This window comes from Panicum virgatum, chromosome 9N (assembly GCF_016808335.1).
Source record: "Panicum virgatum strain AP13 chromosome 9N, P.virgatum_v5, whole genome shotgun sequence".
In the NCBI taxonomy this organism is placed as follows: domain Eukaryota; kingdom Viridiplantae; phylum Streptophyta; class Magnoliopsida; order Poales; family Poaceae; genus Panicum; species Panicum virgatum.
The window spans coordinates 1,025,619-1,043,744 of record NC_053153.1 but is presented as its reverse complement, the minus strand read 5'-3'; the positions used below and the strand labels follow the sequence as shown (position 1 = coordinate 1,043,744).

Below are 18,126 nucleotides of genomic sequence, written 5' to 3'. Positions count from 1 at the left end.
ATTTCGGAACGGAATTCCGTTTCCGCTAAACACCGGGATTTGACCGGAAAACGAAATGGTTAACCTGAACAGGACCATATGTTTGGGCTGGGCAGCCAAGCTGAAGCCGGTGGGCCCCACCTCCGGGCTATATATGCCCCACCCCGGTGTCCTCTCTTCGGTTTCCTCCCCCGTTCCCGTTCCCCTCTCTCTCGCTCCGGTGGAGTGCCCCAATCCTCCTCCTCCTCCCTCTTCCTCCCTCAACCCTACTCCGACGCGACACAGCCGCCGCGGAGCAAACGAAAACTAAAAAAGAAAGCGGGGGAGATCGCGACGGGATAAACGCTTGCGCCCGCCCCGATTCGATTCCCGCCGCGGGGGGCCGGATTGGATTGGATCCTCGGATCCCCCCCGCGCGGAGGGCAATTCGGGCCCCAGATCCCCGCGATTCCGGCGGCGGGGGATGAGAGGCCGGAGGGCATGCCTGTGATCACCCCTGGCGCGGCAGGAGTGAGGCGGCGCCAGCACCAGCGGCGGCGGGACAGCCTGTGCTTGAGGCCGTCCAGGAGGGGGTGGCGGTCGGTGATCCGGGGCCCGAGGCGGCGGTGCCATGTCTCGCTGCTTCCCGTTTCCGCCACCAGGATATGAGAAGACCGCGCGCCCCGACGCCCAGCTAGTCTCCAACCTGCAGCAGCTCGACAAGGTGGAACACCCCCCGCACTCCTCCCGCTCGCCGTCCCCTCAGATTGGCTCGCTCATTCACTGATCGATCACCCTGCTGAGGTCGCCGGCTCCTAGAACCGCCTAATCCTAGTGGAACCTTGCTGCATTAAGATTGGTGAGCAGAGAATTTTGGTCTCTGCCTTGGCCGAGCAGAGAGTTAGGGCAAGTTGGTTAGGGTTCTGGTGCCAGAAAATTTTCCAAGTTCCGATAGCTGATGTCACCGGCGTTACAGGATCCGCAAGGTGTTATGTGGGGATCCTTTTCTGTTAGTTCGGTGATTGGGGGGAACTAGGAATTTGCTGAATCAGTATTCCTTGTTTTCTAATGAACGCCTAGAGCCAGGGCAAGTTGGTTAGGGTCTCGGTATAGGCGTTCCAGGATACACAAGGCGTCACTTGGGATATCACTTTACGACCAGTTCAAGATTGGGGAATTTAGGAAAGCGTTAATTTTGCTGTTTCAATATTCATTCTTTTCCAAAAGAGTTTCCGGCGCTAGGGCAAGTTGGTTAGGGTCTCTGTTGAGGAAACTTTAGCAGTGTTAGGCGTTACAGGATGCACAAGGTGTTATTTGGGATATCTTTTTTGTTTGGTTCAGTGATTGGCTGGAAATTAGGATTATTTTTGCCGTTCCAGTATTCATTCTTTTCCTAAAGAGCGCCCAGAACTAGGCCACGTTGGTTATGGTCAATGTTTCGGAGACTTTGGCAGTGTTAGGCGTTACAGGATGCACAAGGCCTTATTTGGGATATCGATTCTCGATTGGTTCAGTGATTGGCGGAAATTCATTCTTTTTCCTAAAGAGCGTCCAGAGCTACGGCAAGTTGGTTAGGGTCTATGCACCTGAAACTTTAGCAGTGTTTGGTGTTACAAGATACGCAAGGTGTTATTTAGGGGATCTTTTTTTGAGCTGGTTCACTGATTTGGAGGGACTTGGAAAGCTTTAGTTTTGCCGAATCAAGATTCAATGCTTTCCTAAAGAGCTTCTCCCTGTTTACGTGAACTGTATAACTAGGGCTGCATGTGAGAGAAAGTTGAATGTTTCATCTGGGTGAATCAACGAAACAAGTACTAGTGTTTCGGTGGTCTTTTTGTTGTTGATTGAGGCTTTGGCCTTGCAAGGTTGAACAAATTTGAAGGGAACAGTAGATTTTAGCATGATTATCATGCCAATGAAATGCACTTTTGGAAAAGAGTGAGTACTGTTTAGTAATACCATTCCCATTGTTGAAAACTAATGTGTGTTGGTAAACTAGGATGCGGACAATTATTATTGGCAGATATATTGTTTGTAGCTGCTGACCACAGGAAAAATATGTTCAGCCACCTTGTGTCGATATCTTTTGCAACTATAGTTCAAGGCCACATGAAGAGTTACATCGTTGGTCTTTTTGTGTTGTATTGTCATTGCATAATTACATGATGGCATGCGTATTCGATATTTAATCGGGATCTTTTCTTTTTTTGGACTTGTAATACATCCTTCTATAAAACACTGCCAGGGCACCATGAAGCTTAACACCAAGCTGCTGGTTCCATAGTACAATTGTAACTGTTTGCTGCTCATTGGCTACAGTTTACTGGATTCAATGTCTTAGGGGCCTTATATCATTGTTCTTTGCAACTCAAGTTATGTATCCTTACCAGAAAGAAGCTTTGCCATCTTGTTTTATTCTTTCTATGTGTGTTTTAAACTTGACTTGATTTTTATGGTATTCAATCGATTGTATTAAAATGGACAAAGTAGAAACATTGTAGGAAATAATACAGTTTGGATCACCTAATGTGCAGTACTAAGTTCTAACAAGCTTGAGAATGCAAAATTACTCCCTAGATAGCACTCCAGTTGCTGCTGTAATAAAATCCAGAAATACCATTTTATTTTGTGTGCCATGATTAGCCGTTGCTGCAGGCTTTACTAAGTGTTTCTGCAAGTTATAGTCCATTCTAGTATTAGAGACGTCTACTTCGCCTAGTGTATCAAACATGCCTTTTCTCTGACAAATTTAGATGTGTAAAAATATGATGCTTCAGACTTTTAAGCTGATGACTATTTTTTTTGTCAAATAGATTGCAAGCCGATTAGACCACTACCTGTTCAATCATTCTATGAATATGGATGCAACTTCACAGAAAAGAAGTTTCATTGCCAACTTGTTTATTTAGTCCATATTTTTGAACAAATGGAGCTTAACTTACTGTGTGTAGTATTGAAGACATTGACTTGAGAGTGCATGAATTGCTATAAATACTTTATCCCTGTCAGATTTAATTAGCTGTAGTCAGGAAGCCAATTACCTATTTGCAATTTTTTCGAAGTGGGTTCAAAAGTAACATTTTTCATGTGTGTATAATAAGGTAAAGTGCATATTGTCTATACTTTTGCAATTCTTTTAGCATGAATACAAAGTAAGATGTCAAATATAAATTCAATGAGCCGAGAACTCTGGAATCGAACTAGTATGACTCAGTTAACAAGGGTGCCAGTTTTCAGCCAGTATGCTTTTACGCAGTGACCCTGAATAGTCATGTGACGTGTCCCCTGATCATCCAAAATGATCACCATTTTTATCAATTCGGATATTTTAGTTGTTAAATGGTTATTTCTGAATCTGGACTGTATTTCGCTATTGCTATGCTCCTGGCCTTAAATTCATTTGCTAGACATTGTGTGCTTGACTTTTAATCGACTTGGAAACAACATTCTTATTTCAGGAGAAACACAAAGAGAAGAAGCATAAGAAGGACAAGGATAAAAAAGAAGGTAAAGAAAAGAAGGATAAAGATAGGAGTAAGGATAAGCACAAAGATAAGAAGGATCGAAAAGAAAAACACAAAGACAAGAAAAAAGACAGGAGCAAAGATAAAAGCAGGGAATCAGTAGAAGGAATTGAAAGACATGATGAGACTCTCCATGATCAGAAGGTCGGAGAGAGCAGCAGGAGATCTGAAGAAAATAAGGATCTTAAGTCCAGGGAGGATTTGGTCAGAAAGATACCGGATGAGAAAGGGGCAGCGATTCGACCTATTGAAAATTATGCTGTTTCAAATGATAGAAGTCGTGGAGGCTTCAGTGCATTGCCTGCAGTTGAGAATGAAAGATCTGCAGTTAATAAAATGCAGATTCACCCTAGTAAAAATGAGGGATTGGGGCAGCAGAACATCAACTTCAACCAACAGAAGAATGGGGCATCGATACGACATTCAGAAAACTTCACTACTTCAGCTCAAAGAACTGCTGCTGGTTTTACACCACCACATACTATGGAGGAAAGAGTCAAAGCTGGAAGGCCTCCCTCCAATACTGAAGTCACACCCAGAAAAGAGGGGATTGGACAGCGAATCAGTAACATTAGCATATTGGTTCGAAAGAGAACTGAGACTGCAAACAAAGATGTTGCGAATAAAGAAGTTGGCGCCTCCTCTCCATTGCTTCCAAATCATGCTAATACTATGCATAAGGGAAATGGCAAGGTTGGTAGGCCAACGGAGAACACAGCAGCATCTATGCAGAGATTCGACAGTCCATCTACTTCCAGTGCAGCAGCGGGGATAGATAGAGGAGTACCTAGATCAACTATCCCAGGCACAACAATTCGGAAGCCAAATGGAATGGTGCGATCACCTGAAAACCTTTCTGTCTCTGCTAATAAGCCTGATGCTGGAGGCATATCACCTGCTATGTGGAAGGAAAAAGAAGACGGGGGAAGGCTACCGCAAGCTAATATTTCAGCTGATCAGAAACTGGTTATGTCGAAACCTCCAGCTATGGACAAAGCTGCAGATGGAAGAGCTGAAAGAGCTAATATTTCAGCTGATCAGAAACTGGTTATGTCGAAACCTCCAGCTATGGACAAAGCTGCAGATGGAAGAGCTGAAAGGATGGAGAAGGTTAGAGATGAGGCACCTGATGTTACCAAGAAAGAGGACAAAAAGAGTGATCGGCACGAGAAAAAGAAAAGGAAAGAGAAAGATAAACACAAAGAGAAGAAAAAGGAGAAAGAGGCAAAGAAGGAGAAAGCAGAACATAATCACAAAGAGCAAGATAAGCTAAGAGAGAACAATATAAATTATCCAATAGATAGTCTCCACTTGAAGCCCTCAGGCCCTCCTTTAGCCCCACCAGTTGATGATGGAAAATCTGTTGTGCCTGATGAGAAGAAGCGAAAGAATCATGAGATGAATGGTTACTTACAAAGTGAGTTCCTAGCTTATTTTATTTTGCACTTTCGAGCATTATGTAGTCTTGTTGAACACCATTATCCTTTTTTATGGTGCTTTATATTATAAGACTTCTGATGCTGTACAGACGTTCATGATATGCGGCCTACAAAGTTGCCGAGACCAGCCCTCCCCAACAATCGTGTGGAGAATGGTACAGCATCTCATGTAGCCGCGCCACTCTCTTCTGTGAAGCCAGAAGCCCTAAATATTGAAAAGGCTGAAAGGCTCCACAAGAAGGAAGAGAAGTTCAATGGCAACAAACAGGCTCAGCAGCAATCTTCAGCTTCAGTCGATCCATTGGCTGCTTATGAGAATGGCACACCTTCTAGGAAGTCACCTCACCCAGACTGCAAGTATCTTAGCCAGATATACAGCATTCCTGAAGCACCTCAAATGATGGAATGGCCTGAGCATGAAGGTGAGGACTGGCTGTTCGACCAAGGTAGCAGCACCCAGTCAAGGAAGCCCAGTTCAGAGGCTGATGGAGCACCCATAGTGTGGGCTCAGGCTCTGAAAATTGACCCTGGTGATGTCATTGCTTTACCATATGTCATCCCGTATTAGGTTGCTGAGCGGCGATACCAACTCTAAAGCTGAAACATCAAAGAACTATACCAACTCTGCTTTTTTCTGCTAGCGCCCTTGCTACAACCCAAAGTGTGTAGCTTGGCATGCTGGGATGTTCCATACATTCACAGGTAGCTGTTGTGATAACTGCATGCACCATTCGAGTTTGGGGGCTAGCGCGAAGCACTTGTGTGAGTCGACGCTGGCAGGGTAGTAGCCTGACTGAGTGCTTCGTGGAGAAACAGACAGTGTTGGTTGCCAAGAGGCTGGATCCTGTAACGAAGTGGCTAGCTCTGTTATCGCTGCACAATTTTGATCTGTAAGGTGTAAAAGAATTTTAATACTAAAATGTACATTAGAGAGGGGGGCTGAGGAGAGGGAAGACTTGAGATTCTTCATTGATAGTAGTTGGATGGATTTGACCTACTGCCGCCTGAGAAAGATGTGCTTCTGCTTGATTTATTGCAAAAAAAAAAAGTTGGCACCTCACCTTGACCTGTCTTTTGTATATAACTCTAGTTTTCATAGATGCTGATGGGGTGGCTTACCTGAGGTTGTAACTTTACTTGTTGATCGGCATTTGTTGTTAAAGAGTCGTCAATATCACTAGTGAATTTTGAATTAGTATGTCATTTCACAGTTGGCCTCTGGTATTGCTGTATTCCATGTCTGGTTTTCTTGTTTGCATGGGTCGGTTGGCGTTACGGAGATGGCTGTTCGGATGTTAAGCATCTGGGTCCGTCCTTCAGCTTGCATTTTGTTCGTGATGCACACGATACCGTGTTTACTGTCCATTTCATATGCAGCTTGTCTTCTCACCATACCCTTTAACAGATCTTGGCTCTTGCCGTGCTGAAGAGCTTGGCGACGACCCACGCCGCGGAAGAAGACGGGCCTGCTGGTGCCGCTCCTTGTCCAGACGACGACGACGAGACATTTGTGATGCAAGATGGGCTGGGCTGGGCTGCATCGCGATTAGATTATTGCTCGTGGGCCACTACGTTTTCGTGGGATAGTTGTACGGAAAACTATGTCGCAGGCTGGCGGCTGACTACGCCGTCCGTCCTTCCCTTGGACAACTGGTGGTCGGTCGGCTGCCGTAGAGTATGATCCAATCCAAGGCTCTTGATTCCACAGCTAGCCTTGCTGGCTTGCTCGTTTCCTAGCAAGCCGACACCCCAGCAGTTGCTGTACGCTGACCGTAACTGCCTGATCATCAGGTACACTCCCTCTGCTGCTGCTCAGCTATCTCATGAATATGATGATCTTGGTGCCCAAGCTCCCTAGCTCAGCCCAACGGAAGAGTGCCTTTTCACTTGCTACCACGAAAGGTTTCAGTTCAGTTTTTACCCTCCTTTCTTCCCTTTTCCATCCTTCCTGCGGATCCTAACCACCCGATTCCTACCCTTCCTCAATCGCGTGCTGCTGGATTTTCTAGTGACCCACCACATGCACCATGCGTGCCTGTATGCCATGCCCACTCCTGACAGCACTTTTCATTGATGAATAAATATAAATGACTTGATCCAACACTTGTCTAAAAATGTTGGTGTGTATGTGTCTGTCAGTGTCAGTACGCACTAACCATCAGGATCGTCGTTGATCACCAGCACCAGCAGTATATATAATTAAATTCAGTATCGCTAGCTACTAAGTCGTCTGTAAGACTGTAGTAATGTATAGTGACAGTCGGCATGGATCGCTGTCGTCGTCGACGTGCTCGCCGCACCCACCTCCACCAAACAACTAACCAGGGTCGAGCTTTGCGCAGGCAGGGCAGGAATAGGATCGCTTGCACCCCACTCCAGAAACCCCACGCCCATCCCCTTCAGCCCGCCCGCCTCCTCCCGGAATTGGAAGCGGTTGGTCGCCGCACCCGGCCCTGCACCTGCTGCGCCGACGCCTCGCGATCCCCTTGCGGTGCCGCCACTATCCCCATTCCTGCAGTGGCAGCTGATGCAAGCAAGCCACGCCCGGGCAGCTGATGAGCAGGTCAGGTGTGGAGTGAAGTGAAGTGAAGCCAAGTGAAGCTGCAGCGTGCACGGCTGGCACAGTTGCAGAATTATTGAGTGCGTGCAAGATGAGAGCTAGCTTTTGGCCTGCCCTGATACAGGACTACTGGTGGCTCTTGTGCCTTGGCTTTGTCTGTAAGGCAAGGGAGAATAACAGGAGGAATGAAAAAGGAAGGTTCCATATGGCCAATAATAATTCTCGAGGACTTTCTTTTCAGTTTCCTTGTTGGGTTCCTGCGATCGGATTGATTTTCTAAGTACAATTTGTTAGATAAAGTTGGTTTTAAGTACTGTACATGCGAGCCAGCCATCTCTTTCTCAAATAAAGGTCTCCCTTGTTTTTCTGAGAGCAAATTGGAGGCGGCCAGCAGGTGGTTGGAGCAGCACAGATATATATACTGTATATATGAATGAGAATCTCTGTAACAGCATGAAACCCGGCCGAGATCGAAAGCAAAAGGGCTTGGTTCTATGCATCATGCGCGTGGACATTTTTCACATTTCTTTTCTCGTTCGTCCCCTTGATCGACAGGTTTGCTGGATTAGATTTGGTTAGTGTAATGTAAGTAGCTGCGAGCAATCCCTTTCTCACTCGCTTTATATTACTTGCCTCCTTTTTTCGAGCAAAAAAAAAAACATACATACATGCATACAGGTGGTTGGGTTGGAGAAGAGGCCGACGCATGAACCTCTGCTAAATCTACAAAAAGTGCATGGTTGAAGCGTAAGAGATCATGGAATTGACTCTAGAGCAGATAACTCATGACTTCATTAATGATGGTGTTTTTCAGCACCTGCTACTGCTAGTCCTCACTAGGAACTATCCTGAAGCCTGAAGGGGGCCATGGATTATAGCTTGACACATGGATGAAAGCACGCACTTAATAAGCTAGCACACCCCCCAACTGTCCATCCAAAAGCACATGATAGAGTATGTTTCCAGAGCTCAGCTATGCAAGGGAAGGCAACACCGGGAGATGAAGCAACAAGATGGATGCAGAAACCACAAAGGGAAAGGAGTGGCAACTGCTGTGATGGCGCCTGACCTAACCCAACCATCTGTCTTTCTTTCCTCTCTGTCGGTCGGTCAAACCGGCCACGGGATTAATCTCTGTGGACCGGCCGACCGATTAAGCAAATCCACATCTTGCTTTATCTGGAACAGGTCAATGCTGCCTTCAGCTTTGTCCTTCAGAAGAAACTATAAGGTAGCTTAAGTAGACAGAAATTATGCATGCAACACAAAGGAGGCAATCAAACATGCAGATCAAAATGCCATGTTGGCAATAATCAGATCAATTCCTGGTGCCATCTGCCAAGTACAGAGATCATCTGGATTGAGATTGGTGATATCATGCCAATCTATCTCCGTCTCTCGCGGGTTCTCTCTCTGCACGCAGTTTGTGTTTGTGTCTTTCTCTCTCTATACTAGTCTCTCCCACCAAACGTATAAGTTGCCTTTCCCAAAATTTATTTTCAATAATTTTGGTTTTGGCCCCTCCCCTCTGGATATAGTTTTCCATTAGGCCCGAGGCCCGTGGGCCGGCCCAAGGCACGAGTTTTCAGCCCGATACAAGGCCCGGCCCGGCACGAAGTTAAACGTGCCCGGGCCGGCCCGGCACGGACATCGTGCCGTGCCTGGGCGCGCCTCAGGCACGTGGGCTGGCCCGGCCCGGCACGAATATTTATTCAGCCCATAAAAAAAATACAAAGCCCATGTCTCAAATCCTAAATCTAGCAGGCCACAGCCCACATATGCCACCCCACCGGCCCACCCCTCCCTCCCTCACGCGGCTCACGGCCTCACGCCGCCCGCGCCCCCACCCCTGTCCTCCCTCGCGCGGTCGTGCCCCCTCCTCCTCCGGCCGGCGATTCAGCAGATCCAGGCCGCGGCCGCCTCCTCCGCCAGGCCGCGGCCGCCGGCTTTGCGTCCTCCTCCTCCATGCCGCGCCACCTCCTCCCTCACACGGCTCACGGCCTCACGCCGCCCGCCCCCACCCCTGTCCTCCCTCGCGCCCCCTCCCCTCCCTCCCTCCGCTGGGCGGCGGCGCCGCCGCCCCTCCTCCTCTGGCCGGCGATTCAGCATATCCAGGCCGCGGCCGCCTCCTCCTCCGCCAGGCCGCGGCCGCCGGCTTTGCGTCCTCCTCCTCCAGGCCGCGCCACCTCCTCCCCCGCACCGCGGCCGACGGGCCACCTCCTCTCCTCTGCGTCGGCAGCTCCTCCGCGCGGCGTGGCGGCCGGCAGCTCCTCTGTGCGGCGGCGACTCCGCGCCGGCCGCTCGGGCCGTGCAGCGCTTAACGGGCCGGTCGGGCCGGCCCGGCACGCCAAATTGGCCTCGGGCCGTGCTCGTGCGCAGTGCCTCGTGCCGGGCCGGCCCGACCCGGCACGATTAGTTATCCGGGCTAATCGTGCCGGGCCCGTGCCGGGTCGGGCCGGGCTGGGCCGTTGGACAACTATACCTCTGGCTATATAAACTGTCAATCATGCATCCTTGGCAGCAGAGCCAAAAACACAAGCCCCAACCATCTGCATTCCTTCAGCAGCAGCCAGACATCCATCCATACAATTAACACAGCAAGGAAGCAGAGACGCCGGCCTGGCCACCTGGCTGTGCCGCCCGTGTCTCTGTGTTGTGTACTGTGAGCCTTCGTTCCCCTCTCAGCACCGGCAGTCGGCCTCTCGTACGTGACGGAGGGAGGGCTACAACAAGAGTACACACATGAAGGACCGGCGAGGCAGCTCCGGCGGCGGCGACCGCTTCGCCGTCTTCCCGTTCTCCATGGGCTGCATGTCGCAGTCCGCCGTCTCCGTCGCCGACCCCAGCGAGAAGAAGCCGCAGGGCGTCCCCTCTTCCTCCTCCTCGGCCACGGCTCCGAGTAAGTTCTTGATTGATGATCATGATCGAGTTCAGATAGAGTTTATTATTGTTTCAATAATTCTTCTTTTCAATGCAGATTCAGCAGCAGGTTCGTCAGAAGATGGTGCCGGCGAGACCGTGAATAAGGAGAAGGCTGCCGTTGCGCCGGCGTCGCCGGGCCTCGTGGCGGCCGGGGTGTCCAGGCTGATGAAGGGGATCAAGAGCCTGTCCCTGATGTTCGCCGGCGACGAGGAGGAGGAGGAGGAGGAGGAGGAGGAGGAGGAGGAGAGGGAGATGGTGATCGGGTACCCGACGGACGTGCAGCACGTGGGGCACATCGGCTGGGACGGCCACAACAAGGTCGGCGCCATGGGCATGGTGAACGCCTTCTCCCTGCCCTCCTCCCTCTCCCTCCGCCAGCTCGAGATGGCCATGGACCAGGCGGCGAACGCGTCGGCCTGATCGTCGGCTGCCAGTACACTTGCGAGTTCGATCAGAGTCTCATCAGTGCTGCTGGCGGTAGCAGTAAAAATCCATTGGTTGGTTATTATTAATTAGCACGGCGATATTGATGAATTGCATCCAAATTAAGAAAATCCCCATGTGTTTGTTACTGCTTACTGCTGCTGGTGCCGTAAAAATCTCTGTCATCTGGTACATTACATGCATGCCTTTGGATTTCTTTCTTCATCTTTTGGCCTGGTGAGCACATGAGACGAGAAGCATATTTGTGTACATATGCATGCCAACTTGTATAGATTGTGAGAGTTGCCATCATCATATCTCCATCAGCACTGGTGGTGCTTGCTGGAGTGTATGTCAGTTTGTGCCTGCTGTGACCTCTATCTGTTTCCCATTTTGTTTTTTTTTCGCTTTTCTTTTCAAAAAAGAAAGAAAGAAGAAATGTTCATGCATGGCTAGTATCTTTATTTGAATGTGATGAGCAGAGGAGGAATTGACTATTTACCATGTTCAGGCCTTCAATTCTTCTAGCGTACATGGTGGTACGCCGGATCACCGCTGTCAGTAGTTATGAGTTGCAAGCATGCACAACACAGTACACTGATCGTGCATCCAAGTGTTTAATTTAATTTGCACTGCTGGCTCAACAACAACTAACAATAACAACGCTAATCCATCATGCGTACACGCATACTACTAGTGACTGACTGCTAGTGCTAGCATGCAGGTCGAATAATACCGCCAAGCCACTGCACCCTGCAGCTGCTACTGGCGATTAAAATGATTCAGACGAATTAACTAATCCGTAAGGCCAGTACACGTTGCAATTATTCTAGAAAAAAGGTGGCAACCACCGGGTGTATGTGCACGCGTACATGGTGACGGTGAAGGGTCCAGCACTCCCTCCAGCAGCCCTACCTTTTTTCGGTTGCTTATCACGTCAAGAATATGACAATAGCCTCTGTCGTTGCTGCTGCTTCTAGTGCTTTAACTTTGATGAAAACGCTATTCGCCAATGAGGGGTAGGAAAAAATCTCCCACACATGAACTCCTTCAAACTCTACAGTTAAGAGGGGGAAAAAAACCCAAACTTGTGATGCGGGCGGGATTGAGCTCGTGGGATCCACATATCATAGACACATGTGATGGCGAACCCGTGACCCGTTCTCCCACAGGAGGATTAGGATACTACTGCTATCAAATGATGAGCATGGCAAATCATTTGGATAGTGAATGCTAATCCATGGCCACCTTGCCTAGCAGGCCTTGTCTTCATGCTATCTGTCCTTAGTTAAGCAATAATCTGGCCCTAAAAATAATTGTTAATTCTCACCAACCACGGATTAACAAGATGAAACTGACAGTTCGTGCCCAACTACTGCTACTACCCCTCTGTCTGCTGATTTTGTTCCATTTTAGGTTTCCGACAAATTAGCGAAGTTCTTTACAAGTAGTACGTGCAAAGAAACCGAATTCTGAGTAATGATCTGATGTTACCTGTGATGAGTACAACTAGGGGTACGACCAGCAATTAATTGGATGCATATGCCAGGTTGAGTGATATGCTAGATTTTAGAACATGTAAAGCAAGTCTTTTATATCTTTAAAAAGGAAGATTCTTCGGTGACAGCAATATACATGATTTACAAAAAAAAAGTAGTCAAAGAAACAAAACTATATGCATGCCTTCTTTTATTCTAGAGTGTTTGAAATAAGCATCCTACCAGAACAATTCATTTGTCTGCCTGATGCCTGGAATGCAGGGACATGGTCCCACCTGTCAGTCAGAACTATTCTGTTCGCGGGAATCTTAAGGTACAAATGCATGTCTGGTTCTTTATCATAAGAGGGTTTGGATTAAGTGAGACTGATCAGTCCTAATGCTGTTTTTAATGTGCTCAATCAAATGGGAAGAAAACAAACATCACAGTGGGGGCAGAGCGTTAGCTCACAAGTCCTCATTGTTTATGGTGAGCTTTGTTATGGAAAGAAAGCCAGCCCGTGACAAACCTAACTGCATCATCACCACCATCACCTTACTTCATGGTTGTTGATGGCAATGTATAGACCAAAGCTGCGACTATAATTTCCAGTTTCGAGTTCGAGGTTTGGGTGGAGATCTTGATTTGTAAGCATCCATAGTTTCTTATATCGATCAGAGTAGGGTGGTGTCTGCGAAATGAAAAGTGGCTGTGATTACAATGATGCAGTATCTGCCTACATTTCTTTTCTATACAGCTTGTGGAATATTCGTGAATTCTTGGGTTGATGGATAAACATAGACGAGCAACTAGAGTGTACTTCCTTCAGAAGCCTTGGCGCCCTGCAACATGCTGCCGCCTTCCGGAGGGAGAAACATGGAGGCGTACAGAGTTGCTCCTGATGCTTGATATGTAGAGTCAGTTCAGATTGAGCCTTTCATTCTGAAGAGAACTAAACAGGAAACCTGAAAAGAAAAGGAAATAGCGGCACCTGTTACTGGCTAATTTAGTTGTTTTCTTTAAGAGAAATATAGAAAAGCAGGATACCATTACATTACAAGGAACTTCAGATGAAAAGGTAGCCTCTTCAGCAAGTCATACATCAACTCATAAGAGATCACATGCCATAGACCCTATTCATACTTTGGCATCATATTGCAGCTTGACAACTCTTTCAACTCACGAGGTGGAATCAACCTAAATTATTTGGCCAAGTGGTCAGCCATTGGTTTTACGCAACTGTTGTTCACATCCATCAAACAGACAGCTGATTGTGCTCTGGACTTGGTCGAAATTATAATTCTGATCTCCCTCAAAAGAATAATAATCACAAGTTGCACACTAAAATGGAATTTAACTCAACATCAGCTGCTCCACTGATAGTGATGCCTTGATGTTTGACATTCATCAAGTAAGAAAGTAAATCAAGAGTTACTACCTCGCCTGGGATCAGCACTGGGATACCCGGTGGGTAAGGGCAGATTAGCTCACCACAAATTTCACCAAGGCTGTCTTCAATTCTCACTCTCCTCTTATTTGCAAAGAAGGCCTCTCTTGGAGTCAGATGCACAAAGATCTTGTCTAATGGACCACAAACACAATTTTCTTTCATAGGTTTGGAGCTATTTGCAAAGAAATATTTTTCTGATAGATGCTTTGCAGATTGCACAAGCTTCTCAACATCTTGCACTCTGGTTCCTAAGTTAACTGCGAATGTCATTGATCGTGTGCCAACAAGCTCAGATACAATTTGATGACCTTCATATAAAATGTCATCGGCTTCATATCCCGATAACTGCAGATCTGAAGCACTGAATGTAATACGCAATTGATCAATAGCAGGGAAATCAGAAGCAAAACATGGCAAGTCCAGAACAGATATCCCTGGGATTACCATCAGCTGGTCTTTTGTTTCTGATGCTATAGCTAATGGTTCGTCAAATATATTTGTGTTCTTGCTCAGATGATCTCTTGCAGCATCCAAAGATGACAGTAGTAGGTAACTCGGGCTCGAACTCTGGAGGACCTGAAGGCACTGGCTTACTTGATCTACATTCACAAGATCTCCAGCTGCATGAAGCATTGAGGACTGTGTAAGGGAGCACAGGACCTTGTGTGTGGATTGCACAGCCAGATCAGCACCTTGCTCAATTGCAGTGCTTGGCAAACTCTCATGAAACCTGAAATGTGCGCCATGTGCCTCATCAACTATAACTGGAATACCTCGTGGGTGACAAACACTAACAATACCTTGCACATTGCTGCATACACCATGGTATGTAGGCGAAGTAACAAGAACAGCGCCAACCCTCTTTCCATCCTCCTCCAACTCTTTTACTGCTTCGTCGACCTGCAAGGGGGTGATACCACCAGCAATGTCCCATGCTGGATTATACTCTGGCATTATGTATTTAGGAACTGCACCAGACAAGACCAGTGCAGAGATCACAGAAATGTGGCAGTTTCGTGGTACAATGAGGTAGTCTCCGGGAGAACAAGTAGCCATCACTGACGCCTGTATCCCACAGGTTGTTCCATTGACAAGGAACCAAGTTTTAGATGATCCAAACAATTGAGCTGCTCGCTTCTGAGCATCTAAAATCACACCTTTTGGGGAGAAGAGATCATCAAGCTCTGGTAGCTCGGGTAAGTCATGCAAAAATGCCCCTGAGCCAATAAGTTTTGACAAAGAAGATGGAGCGGCTTTTCCTCTATTGTGTCCTGGGAAGTGAAAGCAGGCAACATCTTGACTGGCAGTCGATTGCAGTGCCTGAACCAGAGGGGCAGTTCCACCTTGAATAACTGCTGAAGATTCAGCTGGCGAAGCTTCAGGCTCAGATATCCTTGGACTGCTCAATGATGTGCCACATTGTACAACAGTATGTCGTCTGTGAGATTCCTAAGAGGCAACAAACTTTGCACAGTCACATACAATACAGTAACTCAACCGAAGATTTCAATTATCACATGTAAAGCATACGAAGCATATTTTTAATAACGAGCGAGCTCTTCTGGCAGAGGAAGTACAAGGCATCTTCAAAAAAAGTTTCAGCACAAAGGAGAGCGAGCGTGAGTAAATAAATATTTGGTAAAAAAGAAGGGAGAGAAGAGGCTGAACAGATAATGAAATAAAGTTACTGAAGAGTAATACCCTTCACATGATGCACACGCATCCAATGGGATTGGAACGGCAAGGCCATAGATTCAGCAGAGAATATGAAGTTACCGGTGCAGTTTAGTGCCGCACTTTAAAGCCAAATTCCTCATTCGCAAATAGCAGTCTAATCGACAATGGAACAACCATTCTAGAAGTTGGAAATTACAAATTGGCAGTCATCTAGTAGTCTAGTAGCTCACAATCTAAGTCCATTCTCAGTGGAAGTTTCATGGACACGATTACCTATAGTGACACGTAATCTAAAAATGTTTGAAACTAGGATGAAACACCTCCCCTCAATGCATAGTTTCACCTATTGTTGTTCCTAGGCAGTGTTCTAAAAAACGTTTTTAAACGTCGTTTAATCTTGATTAAACGCTGAACGGTGGCCAAGCGTTGCGTTTAATCACAGTGTCGTTTAATCACAGTGTCGTTTAATCACAACACACATTTAATCATGTTCAATCTACGTTTAATCACAAAAAACTCTAAACCATAGGCAAGCATTCACCTAGCGTCTAGCGTTTTTTAGAACCTTGTTCCTAGGTTACATGCAAGACACAAGTTGTTTAGGTAACAGTGTACATAGGGTTTCATCCCTATGAAACCTATTTCATTTCTCTCTTCATTAATACACTACCACATCACCAAAAATGCTGACATGACAGTCCACTTAATGCCCATGAAACTCCCAGCAGCACTAAATTCCTGATCAAATCTATTGGAACGAAGAAGAACACACTGGTTCCAAGATGAGACAAAATCACTCAGAGGACGAAACCAAAGCAAGTGAGGCAGAAAGCTGGATGTGAGCAGGACGAGATTACCCTGTGAGGTGGGCAGCGCGAGAAGAAGGCGGGCGAGCTGCTGCTGGTAAGGAAGTGAGCCATGCTTGCGCGCTGTGGCGTTGCTGCATAAAGATGGCAATTGGTAATTTACAATACATTCAATTCAACAAATTAGTTCAGAACTCTAATAATTTACGGTATAAATAGTTGCAACATCAATAAGAAATTACATAAATAAATAGAAGATTACAATACTAATCTAGTCTAATGCTTTTGCTTTATGCTTCCTCGTGGCCATGAAACTGCGAATTATGTCATCCTCACTTATATTAGAGAAAATTTCACGCTCAATAAAAGTGACCAAACAATCATTCAATAATCCTTCACACATGCGCTTTCTCGTTTGATTCTTCACTAGATTGAACCCAGAAAATACTCGCACATTCCATAACCCAGAGTACTCACCGCTGGCTAGCTGTTTCTGAAAAAAATCGAGCTGGGCAGCTAGCTGCTGCAGCCGGGCGCACGATAGTCGGGCCGGCCGCGTGGGTGCGCGGGAGGCGGCTGGCGCAGGTGCGCCGGGTTTGCCGCGCCTGCCGACCGGCGGCCTCGCAGGCCAGCAGGGGCCGTAGGCGGGCGGGCGGTCGCGCGGGCGTTAGGAGGCAACTGGCCGGCGGCGCGACTGCGGGAGGCGGCGCTCGGTGCCGGCGGCGCCCTCGGGAAAGCAGGGGCGGTGGGGCGCGAGGGCGGTATGGGGAGATGGGGATAACTTTTTTTTTCCGACACGAGGGCCCACCCCATTTCCATTACAAACGGAAATACCGGAGAGTTTTGGGATTTGATTCCCACCATGAAGCCACTTGTGTACATTTGATTCCCACCATGAAGCCATTTGGCAATCCAAAATTTGTATTGTTGCATGTTCTTTGGTACAGAGTTAGCCCCAAAGCAAAAAACCTATAATTCCCCATGTGATTTTAGCAATTGGGCAAAGGAAGAAGAGGTGATCTATGGGCTCATTTTCATTGCAGAAGTAGCATGTTGGATCTCCAATCCAGTGTCTGCGAAGTAGATTATCCTTGGTGAGAATGGCATTGTTCTCAACCAACCACATAAAATTTTTTATTTCGTAAGGTATTTTTGCCTTCCAAATATGTTTGAAATGCCTTACTGATTCATCTTTAGTCAGAAAATCATAGACAGATTTCGTAGAGAAACTTCCCTTTTTTGACCACTTCCACACCAGAGTGTCCATAGAGTCTACAAAATTGTGGTGGTACATGAAATCAACCACACTTAACCATTGTTCAAAAAAGCAAAGGGGTTAGCCATCTGCTGAAGTTCAATTGGCCATGGTGAACAAGAAAGTGTTGAACAGAGATTTGTTTGTCTAAGCACATGTCAAACAAGACAGGGTACATAAGACAAAGAGGTTTGTTATGAATCCAAGTATCTAGCCAGAAGGATGTTGCCTTCCCATTCTTGACCAACATAGATCTGCCTTTTAAATATATGCTTTTAACTTTGAGTAGATCACTCCACATTGGAGAATCATCAAGTCTGTGTTTCACAGATCCCACATTGTCACTGGATAGATATTTCTATCTAACAATTTGCTGCCAAAGTCTATTTTCAGCTTCAAGTTTCCACCACCATTTACAGAGTAAACTGATATTCATCTTGCGAATGTTTTTAATCCCAAGACCACCCTGCTTTTTACTCTTATTAATGATGTCCCATTTGACCAGACGATACTTTTTCTTTTGTCCCCCACCCTGCCAAAAGAATGTCCTTCTTTGTTTATCCAAAGAGTCAGTGGTGGTCTTGGGAAGAAGGTATAGAGACATATGATATATGAAGGAGTTGGACAAGCTTGA

General features: G+C 46.8%; 3 protein-coding genes across 7 annotated transcripts; 2 read left to right on the top strand and 1 right to left on the bottom strand.

The window, feature by feature from the left end:
- The first annotated feature begins 159 nt into the window (after positions 1 to 159).
- On the top strand, positions 160 to 6,124 carry LOC120687371 (nuclear speckle splicing regulatory protein 1-like). 3 transcript variants are annotated; one of them, XM_039969342.1, is made up of 4 exons: positions 180 to 682; positions 3,417 to 4,448; positions 4,530 to 4,899; positions 5,011 to 6,124. In XM_039969342.1, exons 1-4 carry the CDS (start codon positions 590 to 592, stop codon positions 5,487 to 5,489), a joined length of 1,974 nt encoding a protein of 657 aa, XP_039825276.1. In that variant the 5' UTR covers positions 180 to 589; the 3' UTR covers positions 5,490 to 6,124. The 3 variants fall into 3 exon arrangements, with proteins under 3 accessions (XP_039825277.1, XP_039825275.1, XP_039825276.1); XM_039969343.1 differs by having other exon boundaries at positions 160 to 682; positions 3,417 to 4,899; positions 5,037 to 6,124; XM_039969341.1 differs by having other exon boundaries at positions 160 to 682; positions 3,417 to 4,899.
- Positions 6,125 to 9,991: 3,867 nt separating this feature from the next.
- Positions 9,992 to 11,320, top strand: LOC120687448 (CRIB domain-containing protein RIC4-like). Its single transcript, XM_039969446.1, has 2 exons — positions 9,992 to 10,380; positions 10,459 to 11,320. The coding sequence occupies exons 1-2, from the start codon at positions 10,224 to 10,226 to the stop codon at positions 10,821 to 10,823; spliced, it is 522 nt and encodes a 173-aa protein (XP_039825380.1). The 5' UTR covers positions 9,992 to 10,223; the 3' UTR covers positions 10,824 to 11,320.
- A 1,339-nt stretch (positions 11,321 to 12,659) lies between these two features.
- On the bottom strand, positions 12,660 to 17,030 carry LOC120687382 (arginine decarboxylase-like). Of its 3 annotated transcripts, XM_039969357.1 has the most exons (5): positions 16,715 to 17,030; positions 16,289 to 16,371; positions 13,358 to 15,203; positions 13,125 to 13,269; positions 12,660 to 12,995 (listed from the first exon to the last, which is right to left on the bottom strand). In XM_039969357.1, exons 2-3 carry the CDS (start codon positions 16,349 to 16,351, stop codon positions 13,632 to 13,634), a joined length of 1,635 nt encoding a protein of 544 aa, XP_039825291.1. In that variant the 5' UTR covers positions 16,352 to 16,371; positions 16,715 to 17,030; the 3' UTR covers positions 12,660 to 12,995; positions 13,125 to 13,269; positions 13,358 to 13,631. The 3 variants fall into 3 exon arrangements, with proteins under 3 accessions (XP_039825291.1, XP_039825290.1, XP_039825289.1); XM_039969356.1 differs by having other exon boundaries at positions 12,782 to 13,269; positions 13,352 to 15,203; XM_039969355.1 differs by having other exon boundaries at positions 12,782 to 13,269.
- Positions 17,031 to 18,126: the final 1,096 nt, after the last annotated feature.